Genomic DNA, 14,171 nt, shown 5'->3' on the forward strand with positions numbered 1-14,171 from the left:
GATGGGATGGAAAGCCATTGCACATGGAATTTTGGAAATATTTCAGACATGGTTCTAAGAGAAGACAGATGATGTTGGTGTGAAAAAAGGCCCCTTTAATAAGTGCAGTGGATCAGTCGCACACCTTTATTTCAGTCTGTTGTGTTGGATAAAAAGCAGGCATGAACATGACCTGTGGATGGCATATTATCATAACCCATGGGCTATGCTGTAAAATGCACTGTTTTATAAACTCCTGGAATGGGTTCAGGGAACTTTTTGAAGGAGGTGATTACTCAGACTCTTCATTAACTTTCTAGCTGCTTACCAAAAATATAACATTTAATAAGGAGAGTGCCCTAGTTCTACATGTCTAGCCTTCACCCTTTCCAAAAGGGAAATTGATATGTCTTTTCTTTTTTTTTTTTTTTTTTAAATATGGAGAAATCATTCAGCATTGGAAATAACACAAGAAATCAAGTCATTTTGCATCTATAGCTAATTTTATTAAAATGGAAATTTATGTAAAAAGGTGAACCATTTAGTTTTAAATACATTTACAATTGTGTGTTTATTTTTTATTGATCGTGGAACTTTGTAAAGAAGTATTAGCCTATATATTCTTGGGCTTTTGGAACATTTTATTGCCTGGGTCGTAATCTCATCTGTATAAAGTAGAAAGATGTTTTTAATGCAGGCAGGTAGCTCCTTGTGAATTAGGGTAGAGGATATGTCTTAACGTTTAAATATTTGTTTACAGGTAGGAAAGTCCAGTTTTGGAAAGTTAATTGCTAAAACAGCATAGAATCAGAAAACGTACTTGAGTAATGTAATAGATAATGGGTAATGGTGAAATATTGAAGACTGGGAGTTCCTGATCAGAAACTTTGGGTGAGGACTAAGAAAAAAGTAATGACAGGGAATGATAATATGATGGAGTCATTCATACCCTAGAGTGGGGAAAATCTGTACTGGTTAAAAAAAAAAGTTTGAAATCAAATATAGGCTTCAAACTTCACTAGGCAATAGCAGCGTTTATAAACAGATTTCCTTGAACCGCTGTTTGCAATATGAAAACAATCTCAGTTGCAGTACGCCTCTGAGGATGGTAGTCATCTTACATAACTTGAGCTATCTAAAAGTATGTTCCTTGTGTATTCCAAAGAAGGAAGAGAGAGTCATCTATACCTTATCTGTCTTATGCGTCTGTCTTAAGATGGATTGACTCACCCTCTGTTTTTGTTTCCTTTTTTGAACACTGTCGTGTTGCTAACGAATTTTTGAGTTTTTAACTCCGTCATATTTGAGAGCCTCCCCAAATGCAGGGAGAGAGACCAGCAGTGTCTTTCCTTGGTTTTTCTATATCCTTTCCTTTTCTCTTTTAAAAGGAAGTGATGTGAAGTTTCTTGCTTAAGTATATTAGCAAAGACAAAGTCAAACAAATTGTCTTATATTTGAATGGAGGGTACTGAGGCCTGCTTTAGGTGCAGACTCTGAAACAAGCTTTTGGTCTCAGACAGTTTGCTGAGAAGATGTTCTTTTCTCCTTGCTCACTTGGGATAGAGAGCTTCAACAAACCTGATCAATGGAATAGTTGATCATCCTGGAATTTCAGACGAGCTGTTTTAGGTGCAGATGATTAAATGCAAGAGCATTTGATGTGAACAATGTGATCTGAGCTGTTGAGGAAGACATACTGTCCTAGTTAGAGCTTATATGATCCATTAAAAGAATTCCTTTCTGATGGGAGAGGTGGAAATCTTCTTCCCTATGTCAGGCTCATAGAAATTATTTTTGTAGCAGAAAAAGCAACTTGGATTTTTCACTGAAATGATCTATTTGGAAATTATTTACATTTCTGACTATGTGAAACCAGTTCATCAGTAAAGCTTTCCACATTCCTGAGAGAGTTGTCCTTTCAAGTTGAAACTTTTAATTCTAACTTTGAAAACTGATATACAATAAAATAAAAACTGACATGTTTTCCTGCTCAGTCTTCTAGAAATGTAGGCTCTCTGATCTGTTTCAAAATGTGCTTTTAGTTTAGTGACTATGGTTATAATTAAGGGAATAGTTAGGAAAACTGCAGCTATAGAGTATAAACACAGCAACCATAATAATTTTCAGAGCAAACTGGAGAATCTGTATCCAAGCTGAATGTTTTTACATTCTTGCATTACAATGAGATACGGTACAGTTGGTGTTTACTTTAAAGAAAAGCAAAAAGAAAAGTTAATCATTCTTAAGAGTTTGCATCATGCATCAGGACCCACAGGAAGACTGAAGGCTGGAGACATTTTTTCGACAACTCTAACTTTGCTGCTCCTACTTTAAACCAGTTGTGTAAGCTACCAGTAGAGGCCAGATTGCTCACCCATGGCAAATTCCATCTGGTTTGGACACCTGTCTTAGGGTGGAGATAACCATCTTGTTAAAAGTAGCTTTTGAATGGCTGAATTACAGCTAACTTTGAGAACTTTTATTTGTTGCTCAGAAAAGGGAGCTAACGGCTTTGTTTCTCATCAGCTGGTCACAATGATCTAGATTATAGGCCACTGTTTGCCACCTTTTTTTAGGTAAAAAAACAGATTAAAAGCCAAATACTTTCCTTTTCCTCCCTCTCAGTTGGTAATTCCTTTTAACATGCACATGCCACTTTGACTTGGCTAATGGAGAATAAGATGATGATTCTTTCTTGAATAAAGAAACATAGTTTATTTCAGCTGTCAGAAGTGGGGAGATTGTTACTTACAGTGTGATAAATAATCACGGTCAAAGAGAAATAGTTCTGGAAAATTGCTGATGCCCCTTCACTTCTCTGTTTGGCTGCCTCAGAATTTCAGCCGTTGACTCTAGGATAAGAACAAGCATCTGACAGCACATGGATTTCAATTTAAAACATCTGTTATGCTACTTCATTGCTTATCTTCTAGTTCCTCTTTTAAACTCTGTTTTCTATAGAACCTACAAAAATCTTGACAACAGTCATATCACAAGAATGTTAAGAGCTTTGACTTTGGATGGGAGGACAAATAAGATATGGGACTTGTCTCCTCTTTGGTTTCCTCAGAGAGCCAAAAGGGCAGAGTAAGTTTCTCACTCCTTCATCTATACATTCATCCATTTTCAGTTCCAAAAATATGCCCAAATCTTTAGGGAAATAATGTATTTTCAGCTTGGACCTGCCTGACTTTCTGCCACATCGCACCAGAGAGGTGACGAAATCGTCATCCTTGGAGATGCTGAGACTTTAGACAGAGCCCTGAGAAACCTCATCAAAGTTGGCTCTGCTTTGAGCAAGGGTTGGACCACATGACCTTCGGAGGTCTCTCCCAATTTAAATTACTCTGTTTCAGTCAAGGAAATAAAAAAAAAAAAAAAGTATTTTTATTTCTGTGAAAGCAAGGCTGATACTTCTGATTTTCTCTGCTAAGAAAACGTAAGTAAACAGTCAACACCAAACAGCATTAAAAAAGGAGTCCACCACCACTGGAATGAGTCATAAAGCCAAGTAACAATACATAAATGAATAACAATATAATTACAGATGATAATCTGCTATATATATATGCATTTAAAAATGTGCAAACAAATCTGTGAACAATGATGTTGCATGTGGATGTAATTTGTGTACCTCTGAGTTTTTTGGCATATGGGAAGCTGTATTTTTTAGAGTATCAAATGCAAGTCCCTATTATCATTTTGTTTGTGGCAAAAGGTTATAGGTTGAACTTTTCCAAGTATGATACTGTACTTACTCATAGGGAAATGATAAAATGTGGTGTTACTTGTAATAACGTAATTGTGGTTTTCTTTCAAGACCAGTAGAACAACACAGCTATTATCAAATATGAGTACATTTTTTGACTGCTTGGTTTTCTCTCCTTCTGACCCTATTTATGTATAATTTCAGTTGCGGTGGTCAGTGTATTGAATATACATTATTTAGGTTGAAAAATGCTTCTTATCATAAAGGATGTGTTCATTCTGGATTTCTGGTGGTGCTTGTTTTTTTTCTTGTTTCTTAACTGTTTGTCATTAATACTAACAGATTTCTTCCATCATACTTCAGAAAATGCTGAAGAATTTAAAGGATTTAAAAGATTAATTCTGTTCTGGTTTTTGTTTGTTTTCTCCTTACAGGCCTGGCAACTGCGATTCAGTCATCTCGTGGGCTATGGTGCCAAATATTACTCCTACCTCATGTCTAGGGCTGTTGCCTCCATGGTGTGGAAACAGTGTTTTGCTCAGGACCCATTTGACAGGTAAAAACAGAGAAAATATTAAGTAGAATGGAGTGTTGTACTGCTCGCTTCTGGAAAACATGAAACAAGTGGGGGCACTTAGGTTGATGGGCTTTTTTAATGACAATTAGTTTTTAGCCTTTGTCTTGATTTTAATAGGATTACAAACCAGGAAATAACCACAGGTATAAAGTGTACTTTGGGACACGTTCATTGGTGCAAATAAATTCGTGTCGATGTTTTAAAATACAGGTGTGCCTGTTGGGAGGCACTGAAATCCATATTTAGATGTAATTAGAGTGCTTGATTTTCATAGATGCCTAATTACTTATAATTTTCTATTGAAATCAAAGCAACTGTGGGTATTAAATGAGCTTCACGTCACCAACTTCAAAGCTAAGTATAGCTATCCTGCTCATTTTGCTTTGTGAAATTAAAAAGTAAATTGTGAGATCACAAATTGTAAGTGTTCTTATACCCTAGGTGAATCTTCAGAGCATTGTAACAGAGCAACTTTTCCCCTTGGACCAACGAGGGCTGAAATGTTGTTCGCAAATTAACTTCTATAAACACCAACACATATTCATATGTATAAAATTTGTCTAGTTCGGTTACTCACAGTATAATTTTAAATGTAATTTGAATTTGAGGACTCAACATGGAATCAAGGCAGTCATTGTTTCAGGGTGGAAAATTTCATTTGATCTCTGTCTCTGAGTTCTGTAGAGATCCTAGAAGTAAATTTGACTGAAAGCTGAACAGGTTGTGTTTGCAGATGGCTCTAACATCTGTGTTTCTCCAGGGCAATGGGTGAGCGTTATCGTAGAGAGATGCTGGCACACGGCGGTGGAAAAGAGCCCATACTTATGGTTCAAGGTAGAAAACCTGTTTTATTCACTTGCTCAAGACAGAAATAATTTAACTACATTTCCTAATTTGATGTTTTTAGTTTAATTATGATTTCCATTGGATTTATGAAAGAAAACCTGTTCATTTATTTAGCTAAAGGGACTGGTTGTCGACTTTGTGTCTCGGTCAGTAGAACTCCTTGTGATACACAGAATAAAAACACACACAGATAGTTGGGGTGAAGCATTGGAAGGGGTTGTATTACAAGGCTGTCCCAAGAATTCAGAGTAAGTGTATCACATACTCGAAGGAAGAAAGATGACCCCATGTTGCAGTTCCTGATATGAACACTTGGTAAGTACTTCATCTAATGGGGCATCTTTCAATTCACTCTGAAATTCTTAATATTAAGGGTGAATATTAATTCCTTGGCCTCTGTTCAGTTTGGTAGATTGGAAGTTGTGGGGTTTTTTTCTACAGATAAGGAAGACAGTGGTAATGTGTCTGTATTTCATCATGAGATTGGCACCGTTTCATAACTAGAACATTTCAGTTCTTTGACCCATCTGTTTATATTTGAAGCCATAACCTCTGCTCTCCTTAGACTCATCATATAGTAAGCAACTATATATTCTCTAGATTAGTCTATTTATATTTCTGATCTGTAGGGTTACTTTTCATTCAGCATGACTTTGCAAACTTGTCTTTCTTTACTGTTCCTGAAGAGTCTTTGTTTGTAACCTCAAAGAAATATCCCAAAATTGTGCATTAAGTATCTGCAAGACAGGAACGTACATCTCTACAAGCAAATCCAATTATTATATTGTAAGTCATATGGTAGAGGAACAAAGAATGTTTTTAAACACCAGTTATGCTTATCATGTCTTCTATTTCTTGTGTGTATTTTTAATTTTACTGAGCATGGAATCTTCCTGGAATATCCTAGAGGCTCTGTTGAAGTTGCTGGCAGTGTGCTCCCTTGAATCAAATATTATTTGAATGAAGTTTGCAAAATTCATCTGTGGATGGACTTATATAAAATCTGCAGAGAAGTACAACTGGCTTTCCCCCTTGCATGTGAGAGAACACAGTGGAAAGTGGTACAATCAGTTTGGGGTTGAGCGTATGCTTCAGTTATTTTGGATAAAACTTGCTACTGAAATGAATCTGAAAAAGTGGCATCATGGTCCAGGAAATTCCAAGTTTATTTTAATTTTAATGGAAATCCAAATATGATGAAGTCTGGCAAGGTACAGTGAAAGCACACAAGCAAGTTTAACTCTTTTTAACATGACAAATGCAGTAATGAGGTGTTTTAGGCATTTCAATATTCACAATCCTCAATTCTTTTAGTGCAGATAGTTCATCGGTGAGTCGTCAGAACCAATGGTGAATGATGAAGAGGCGATAGCTCTGCAGCCTGGGGTTTGAAGAAGAGAACAAGCTATGTTTAAGGAACAGTTGTGCATACTGCATGGCAGTGAACTTGACGTTAATGGTAGAATAATGGGACCTTTTATGATGTGACCAAAAAATCTATGTGTAAAAGATACTCAGTTTGATTTTTATTTTTTTTCTTTAAATCAGCAAATCCATAAACCACTAGACAGAACTTTGTATCACTTTAAGGTCAGTAACTATAGTGTACGTGCTGGTATGTTTGTTTACCTGTAATAGGACAACCAGACAGCAGTAACTCCTCTGTGTCAGAGTGATTCTGGTGATAAGAGACAGGACTATGATTTACAAAAAATGGAAGAAGTTTTCAAGATGTTTTCACAGAATTGCAGAATCATGGAATAGTTGAGGTTGGAAGGGACCTCTGGAAGTCATCTAGTCCAACCCCCCTGCTCAAGCAGGGCCACCCAGAGCCAGTTGCCAAGGATCACGTCCAGGCGGCTTTTGAATGTCTCCGAAGATGGACACACCATAGCCTGTCTGGGCAACCTGTGCCAGTGCTCGGTCACCCTCACAGGGCAAAAGTGTTTCTTGGTGCTCAGAGGGAACCTCTTGTGTTTCAGTTTGTGCCTGTTGCCTGTGGTCCTGTCACTGGGCACCCCTGACAAGAGCCTGGCTCCATCTTCTTTGCACCCTCCCTTCAGGTATTTATACACATTTATAAGATCCCCCTGAGCCTTCTCTTCTCTAGGCTGAACAGTCCCAGCCTTTCATCATAGGAGAGATGCTCCAGTCCCTTCATCATCTTTGTGGCCCTTTGTTGGATTCTCTCTGGTACGTCCATGTCTCTTTTGTACTGAGGAGCCCAGTGCTGGGCACAGGGCTCCAGGTGTGGCCTCACCAGCACCAAATAGAGGGGAAGGACCGCCTCCCTCGACCTGCTGGCAATACTTTGCTCAGACATTAAACAGGACTGGACCTAGCAGACCCCTGGGATACATCGCTAGTTACCGGCCTCCAACTAGACTTTGTGGCACTGATTACCTCCCTCTGGGCTTGTCCATTCAGCTAGTTTTTAATCCACCTCCCTGTCTGCTCATCCAGCCCATACATTGACAGCTTCTCTGTGAGGATCTTATGGGAGATGGTGTCAAAAACCTTGCTGAAGTCCAGGTAGACAATATCCACAGCTCTACCCTTGTCTACTAGGCCAGTTGTTTCATCATGTAAGATTATTAAGTTGGTTAAGCATGACTTGCCCTTGGTGAATCCATGGTGACTATTCTGGATGATTTTTTTGTTGTTCATGAGCCTGGAAATGGTTTACAGGATTAGCTGCTCCACCACCTTCCTAGGGATTGAGTTGGGACTGACCAGCCTGTAGTTCCCTGGGTTCTCCTTCTTGCCCTTCTTGAAGATAGGCATGACATTTGCTTTTTTCCAGTCTTCTGACACTTCTCCCAGTGGCCATGATTGATCAGAGATTACTGAGAGTCGCCTTGCAATGCCATGTGCCAGCCCCCTCTGCACTCATGGATGCATCCCATCAAGACCTGTGGACTTATGTAGGTCCGGTTTGCTTAAGTATTCCCTGATCTGATCCTCTGCCATCAAGAGTACATCTTCCTTGCTTCCCCTGGCCACTTCTGTATTCTGAATTTCATTTTTATACTCTCCATTTCTTTAGTATTGCTTTAAACAGAAATTTTAAAAGGTGTTCAAGATCATAAAAATGTCCAGAATTCACCAACGGTTTCCTTGCCTGTTGCATACTGTGATGTTAATTCATAGACAGTGTAAAACTTAAACAAGTATGCTTGCATGACTGCCTGAAAAATGAAATTGAGGTGACTCAGGTCTTTTGATAAGTTAATAATTTGATTACTTGTTTGGGATTATTTGAGGTTAAATCACAGAACACACATGATGGAAAAGCTTGTTATAGGTTTATACTTAATTGCTCCATATTTATTGCAAAATTTGAGAATTTAAGGAGAAAAGTAAGAACAGTTACTTGTTCTTTACTTTGCTTAGGGTCAATCAGCTTCTGACTCTCTTTGCTGCATTTTTTCCTTTTCATTACGGATGTTCCAGAATACTTCATTTCCATCCTTTGTTAGTTTTCATCAATTGCAAAACTGCGCTCCCTTAGCCGATGACCAAACAGATTCCTGATTAAAGACAGATTCCACCAAACTTTTGTTTGTTGATTTTGCTCTTCTTGAGTGAAACAGTCCAGATTCTATGCTCACTAGTGCCATATTTCAAAAACCTTTAGTTCAATACGCTGTTATTTCAGGCATTTTTTTTTTTATATAAAGAGATGTGCTTGCACAAGTCTGACTTTTGGATGTATGTAGCCTCACCCTTGAAATGCTTCCGCATCTTATTGTGAAGTTAGCCACATTCGTTGACTGATAACAGATAACTTCACAAGTGCATTTCATTTATACAGTTTCTTTGTTACAATTTTCTTCTCAGAAGCTATCCATTGTCTTCCTTTTGTGTTTGGATATGACCCTAGCTTTTCATCTTTCTCCCACGTGGTTCCAGAGATGTACTGATTAGGGAGGATAAAGGGTCTGACCTGCCATCCAGTGGAGTTACTGACAAGATTCCTGTTTGGACTAGTCTTTAATTAGAAAATACAATATACTTTTTTTGTTGTTTGGATTTGATTCTCTTGGCATTTGTTTCCATTTAAAGCAAAAAACCACACACAACACAAAGACTTTATGAAACCTTTTTTAACATTTTCTGAAGTGACCCCTTTTATCTTACCCCTTTGAAAATCTACAAAATACAGAAATAGTCACAAATATGGGTAGCAGGAGCAACTAAAGAATGAGTGAACAATGCTTTGTCCAAAAGGCTAGCTTCTTTTTTTTTTTTTCCCTCCTTAGAGAGGAAATACAGTTTGAGAAGAACTTGATTCCTCTGTCATTTTGGCTTGGCCACATGGCTCTCGCAGACCCTCTCCTTCCCAGGACTACATGGCATTAGGGATTCCAAATTCCTTTAAAGATATGTAACCCAGATGTCCCTTCCAGGTCCAGTGGTGTGCTGGTTGCAGGTCTGAACAAGATTCAGGTGTGCACCATCCCTCTCTCCCTCCCTTGGCACTCCCTGACTGGAAAAAAAAACCCAGGTGCATAGGCAGAAAGTATTGCAGTGTGAAAAGTACTGGGTTGGATGATCTGGGAGCTGAGAGCATGGAACATACCCTGGAGTGCACTTCTCCTGCAGTTTTGATGCAGTCATGTAGCCCTTTGGGTCTCTGAAGAAGTCCTCGTGCAAAATGCATGTGAAATTTTGTTCTTGATTTGTTAATGCCGTGTTATATGGCAGACAGACATGCTTAGCTGTGTGCATACATGGTAATCAAACCAACTGAATCTGTAAATGAACAAACATTTGCTCCAATGCAAGAGGCTGTAAGAATCTTCAGAGAATGATTGTATGTCTCTTTGAAAGTAGAAAAAATATGCACAAATCCTAAAAGGTGATGTGAATGACAACATATGTTAGCTCAAACTACAAGGACCCAAAATAATTAGTGTTCCAAAGGGGCAGAGGCCAAATTTTGCCACAGGCTTTATTCTTCTCCCAATTTTCAGTGATTGTAGGTTACAGCTAGCCATCTCTCAAAAGGGTGTGGTTAACCACAGTGCTGTAATGTGAAAGAAAACTTCAAAGCCGAGAAGATAAGCTGTGCAGTTGCCTTAGGCTTGGGAGAGACTGAGCTGAAATAAGGAGTTGGGCTGAACATGTAAAATACACTCCTAGATTTTAAAACTGCAACCATCAGACCTTGTGGACATCTTACTAAATCATTTAGACTGAAGTGCTGAGTACTTACAATATATCAAAGCTGATCTTGCTTTGATATATTTTAATGGAGTTTAAAAGAAGACATGACCATTCTTAACACATCTACGTAGAGTAAGAGGTTAAAACATGGAAATACCGTCAGTGTCTGTTTCTTTTGGAGTTGCCTACTCAAAAATCTGTAGTTATTTATTTCATAAGGGCATGATCATCTTACTACAGTAGGAGTTTTTCAGCAATGACCTCAGTTACTCTTCGTCCTTCCCTTGGAAAAGCAAATTCTGCTCGTGTCTGCTTTTGATGTCAGTGATGGGAAAATAGCGATGCAGTAGACCACTAATGCAAGAAATCTGAAATTTGTTTGTATTATCAAAAGTTGGAACTACTGGGTAGGAGGTCATTTGACAACACTATTGCCAGAACGATTTGGAATTCTCCTACATATTTAAAACAAACCATGTGGAGTCTAAATGAATGCAATTTATAACAAGTTTTGAGTGAGATTTGGTAAGACTGTATTCAGCTGCACTAAAATACATCCAAGTGTACTGTAGCTAATATGTTTCTTTTATTCATTTTGTAATATCCAGGGTTGGAATGTTTTTGTTACGATCTACCATTTTTATGTAGGAGGGAAATTAAATCTACTTGAAGATAATCCCAGCATCAGTCTCTTCTCTTCCTCGTAATCATTATACTGTTAGCTTTTATTCGTTTGCAACGTGTTGATAATCATAGTTTTAAGAATGGTCCACAGCAGGATAAATTTTAGTGTGTCAAAAGAATTGGCTAAACATCATCCAGGCTGGCTGGTTTTTATAAATTCATTATTGGAAGGGGAAGGGGGGCTTGTATTTTGCTTGGGGAGTGGTGGTTATGTCTATTATGGCCATCTCTGTATTCTGTCTATGCAGCATTACAGTCATCCCTCCATATTGATATCTGATAGAAAAGGGCATATTGGCGATAGAAAAATGGTTCTTTTGTAGAGCTACGTCTTAAAAATTGGAAGGAATGAATAATTTCACCAATTTGAGATTTTTATACCTGAGCCAGTCATCCAGATTTCCATTCTGGGATACAGGGAAAAGTAGGCTCTTCAGAGGCACAACTCATCTCATCATAAAGTAGACCTCTGAAAACGGTCAGATGAGTGGCAGCCATGAAGGTCTTCCTACTGTTCGGTATCTAGAAGTAGAGTCAGTTAGTTCAGATGTAAATGTCTGAGGCAAAATGAGGCCAAAAAAAGGCAAAATGAATTGCACTGTTGGGACTGGGCCACTCCAACTGACTTTAAGATGAAGCTCCAGTAGTCATGCACGACAGTACGTGTTCCAGTGGGCTGCCATCCATGTCACTTTCTTAAGGCGTTCTCTCCACTTCTGAGAAAACGGCAGGAAAATAAAAGGAGTTTAAACTAGATTTTTTCCAAGTTTTTTAGGGAGCAAATATGCATGTCCCCCAAGCAGTCCACTCAGGAACCTGGGAGAGGGAGTCTGCAGGAGGCCATGGCTCTCTGGGGAGGTTAGATTAGTAGCTGGTATCTGGTCACATCTGTTTCTCAGCCCAGCATATAGCAAGCCATTTTTCACAGTATCACAGTATCACAGTATGCTAGGGATTGGAAGGGACCTCAAAAGATCATCTAGTCCAATCCCCCTGTCGGAGCAGGAACACCTAGATGAGGTTCATTGGGAACTAGAAGTAATTCCACAGCAATTTTACTAACATTAGAGTAGATGACAAGTTTACCAAGTATTTGGAAATTCTAATTCTGTTCTCTTTCATTTTGAAAATAGCTCGATGCAAACTTCATTTAACAGCATTTCAGTCAACCTATATATAGTACGAGATTTGTTTTCCTTTTAGTGCTCACTATTTATCTACTGGGTCATGGCAGTTTGTGTTGACAGTTGCAACGTGTTTAAATCAGATTGAAATGGGATTCTGTGAGGTCTTAGCAAGAAAATTCTTTTTAGTTGCTCACACAAAATTACCTCAAGCTGCTCTGTTTCCTGGTGGGTTTTGAATCATTGTGTTATAGTAAAAGATTCCGGTCTTTTAGCAGCATGCAATTATAATTTCCACTGAAAGCAAATATTGTTGAGGATGTGAAAGAATATAAAATTATGTTCAGTAGGTACGCCGATCAAAAAGGGTAGAACAAGGTTATATTTACATTGGCAGTTGTCAGAAAGAACAGATCACTTCAAAGAAGTACAAAGATGAAATTTTACATTATTTGGCAGCTGTACTGTTTTTTTTTTCTGGTACAAGTAATGCAGTAAATTTCCATATATAATCTTGAAAATGTTAATAACAGTGAAAAGACCAACGTTACTGTAGTGTTAAGTACAAAGAAACATCTGAAAATAATTTACAAGATATATTCTCATGCTTTCTAAAAACTGGGATTCTGGGGAGGAAGGTGTGAGATTTTTAGCTGCTCTTTTTATGGAATTACCTGACAAAGTACTTGAGCATGATTCTTCATTATGCTAATTTCCCTGTCTGTTATTCTGTAGCCATATGCTACAGCTAACAGATGCACTAATTAAAATATTTAATAAAGGTAAGTCTTGGTAATGTAAAAAAGCAAAACTAAAACTGCAGTGCACTGAAAATTATTTTGTTTTGGTATGTTTCATGCCTTGTGAAAAATTTCAAAGGTATTTGTACACTCAGTACTAAATTAAATGCTTTTAAGGTGTGTAACACTTTGAGAAATACATGTTGTTTTTTCTGGCTCTGTCAGACCTGAGACTCAGCAGATAAGGATTTAGATACCTGCTCAATCACTGATTTATTCCAGTCATTTGGAAATGACTGAGTCTATGGTTACATTGCTTTAAAATGGATATAATTCCCCGCTTAAGCAAGATTGTAATGAAAACAATCAGTTAACAATCTTGAAAGCTGTCAATTCTGTGGTAACATGTAACAGGTAGCTTGAAGAAATTAAATAATCCCTGTACACTGTAATTCCATTTATTTCTTGACAAAGAAACACAATAGCTGTTTCTGTTGTGTTATCCCATTAAAAGTTAGTTAGTGATAAGCATTATTATTGACAAAGCTTTCAAGGTCGTAGTATTCTTGCTAAGAGTCTGTTGTCTTGGTTTTGTAGGTATGCTTCAGAAATCACCTTCCGTTGAAGATTTTGTGGATGCCCTCGTTTCAGATTTAGACCAGGACTTTGAAACTTTTATCACAGACTCATAAAGATGTTCAACAGAACTGAATTCTTTTATGGTAGACTGCATATATCTTCATAATTGTGGATAAAATAATTGTTGTGACTGCTTTTGTTTCTTGGTGAACACTTGTAAAAGTTTGAATATTCGTGTTGGTGAAACAGTAATAAATAATCTCATTGGATCACCTGGTTTCATTTATAAAGATGATGGCTTTCCGTTGCATAGGAGCTTAAAAGCATGGGATTTGAGAGAACAAATCCTCTAGCAAGTACTATAAGAAAATTTGATCTTGTTGGGACAGCTGATTAAATGGGAATGGAACTCATCTTCAGGGCGAGTGGAGTGGTATGAATGGTCTTTTGGTACACACATTGGATTCAGTATTAGGACATACCTGTCGAGTATGGATAGTCTTTAAACTTGTTTAACCCTATTCCTTGCAGGAGTTCTACACTGGGAAAAAGCAAATTGTGTTTGCAACGAAGGGGAAATTGGGAAGAAAGATGAAGTGGAAAACTAGGAACTGTATGTGAGATAGGGAACAAAAAGACGAGAGAAGAAAAACTGTAGTCATACAGATACACGATGGAAAACGTTAGGGTGTGGAGGAAAGAGATATCTTGCGACACAAAAAAAGAGAGACAAAGGAGTAAAATAGGCACCCCACAAATGTTTC

General features: G+C 37.9%; 1 protein-coding gene across 1 annotated transcript in view; it reads left to right on the forward strand.

The window, feature by feature from the left end:
* MIPEP (mitochondrial intermediate peptidase) overlaps positions 1-13,652 on the forward strand; it is a 77,875-nt gene extending 64,223 nt beyond the window's left edge. Inside the window, exons 17-19 of the mRNA XM_082485813.1 lie at positions 4,123-4,244; positions 5,026-5,099; positions 13,426-13,652. Coding sequence (XP_082341939.1) covers positions 4,123-4,244; positions 5,026-5,099; positions 13,426-13,520 — 291 coding nt within the window. The 3' untranslated portion in view covers positions 13,521-13,652. The remainder of the gene's footprint in view (positions 1-4,122; positions 4,245-5,025; positions 5,100-13,425) is intronic.
* Positions 13,653-14,171: the final 519 nt, after the last annotated feature.

The sequence above is a fragment of the Vanellus vanellus genome (assembly GCF_965231255.1).
Source record: "Vanellus vanellus genome assembly, chromosome: 1".
NCBI classification, from domain to species: domain Eukaryota; kingdom Metazoa; phylum Chordata; class Aves; order Charadriiformes; family Charadriidae; genus Vanellus; species Vanellus vanellus.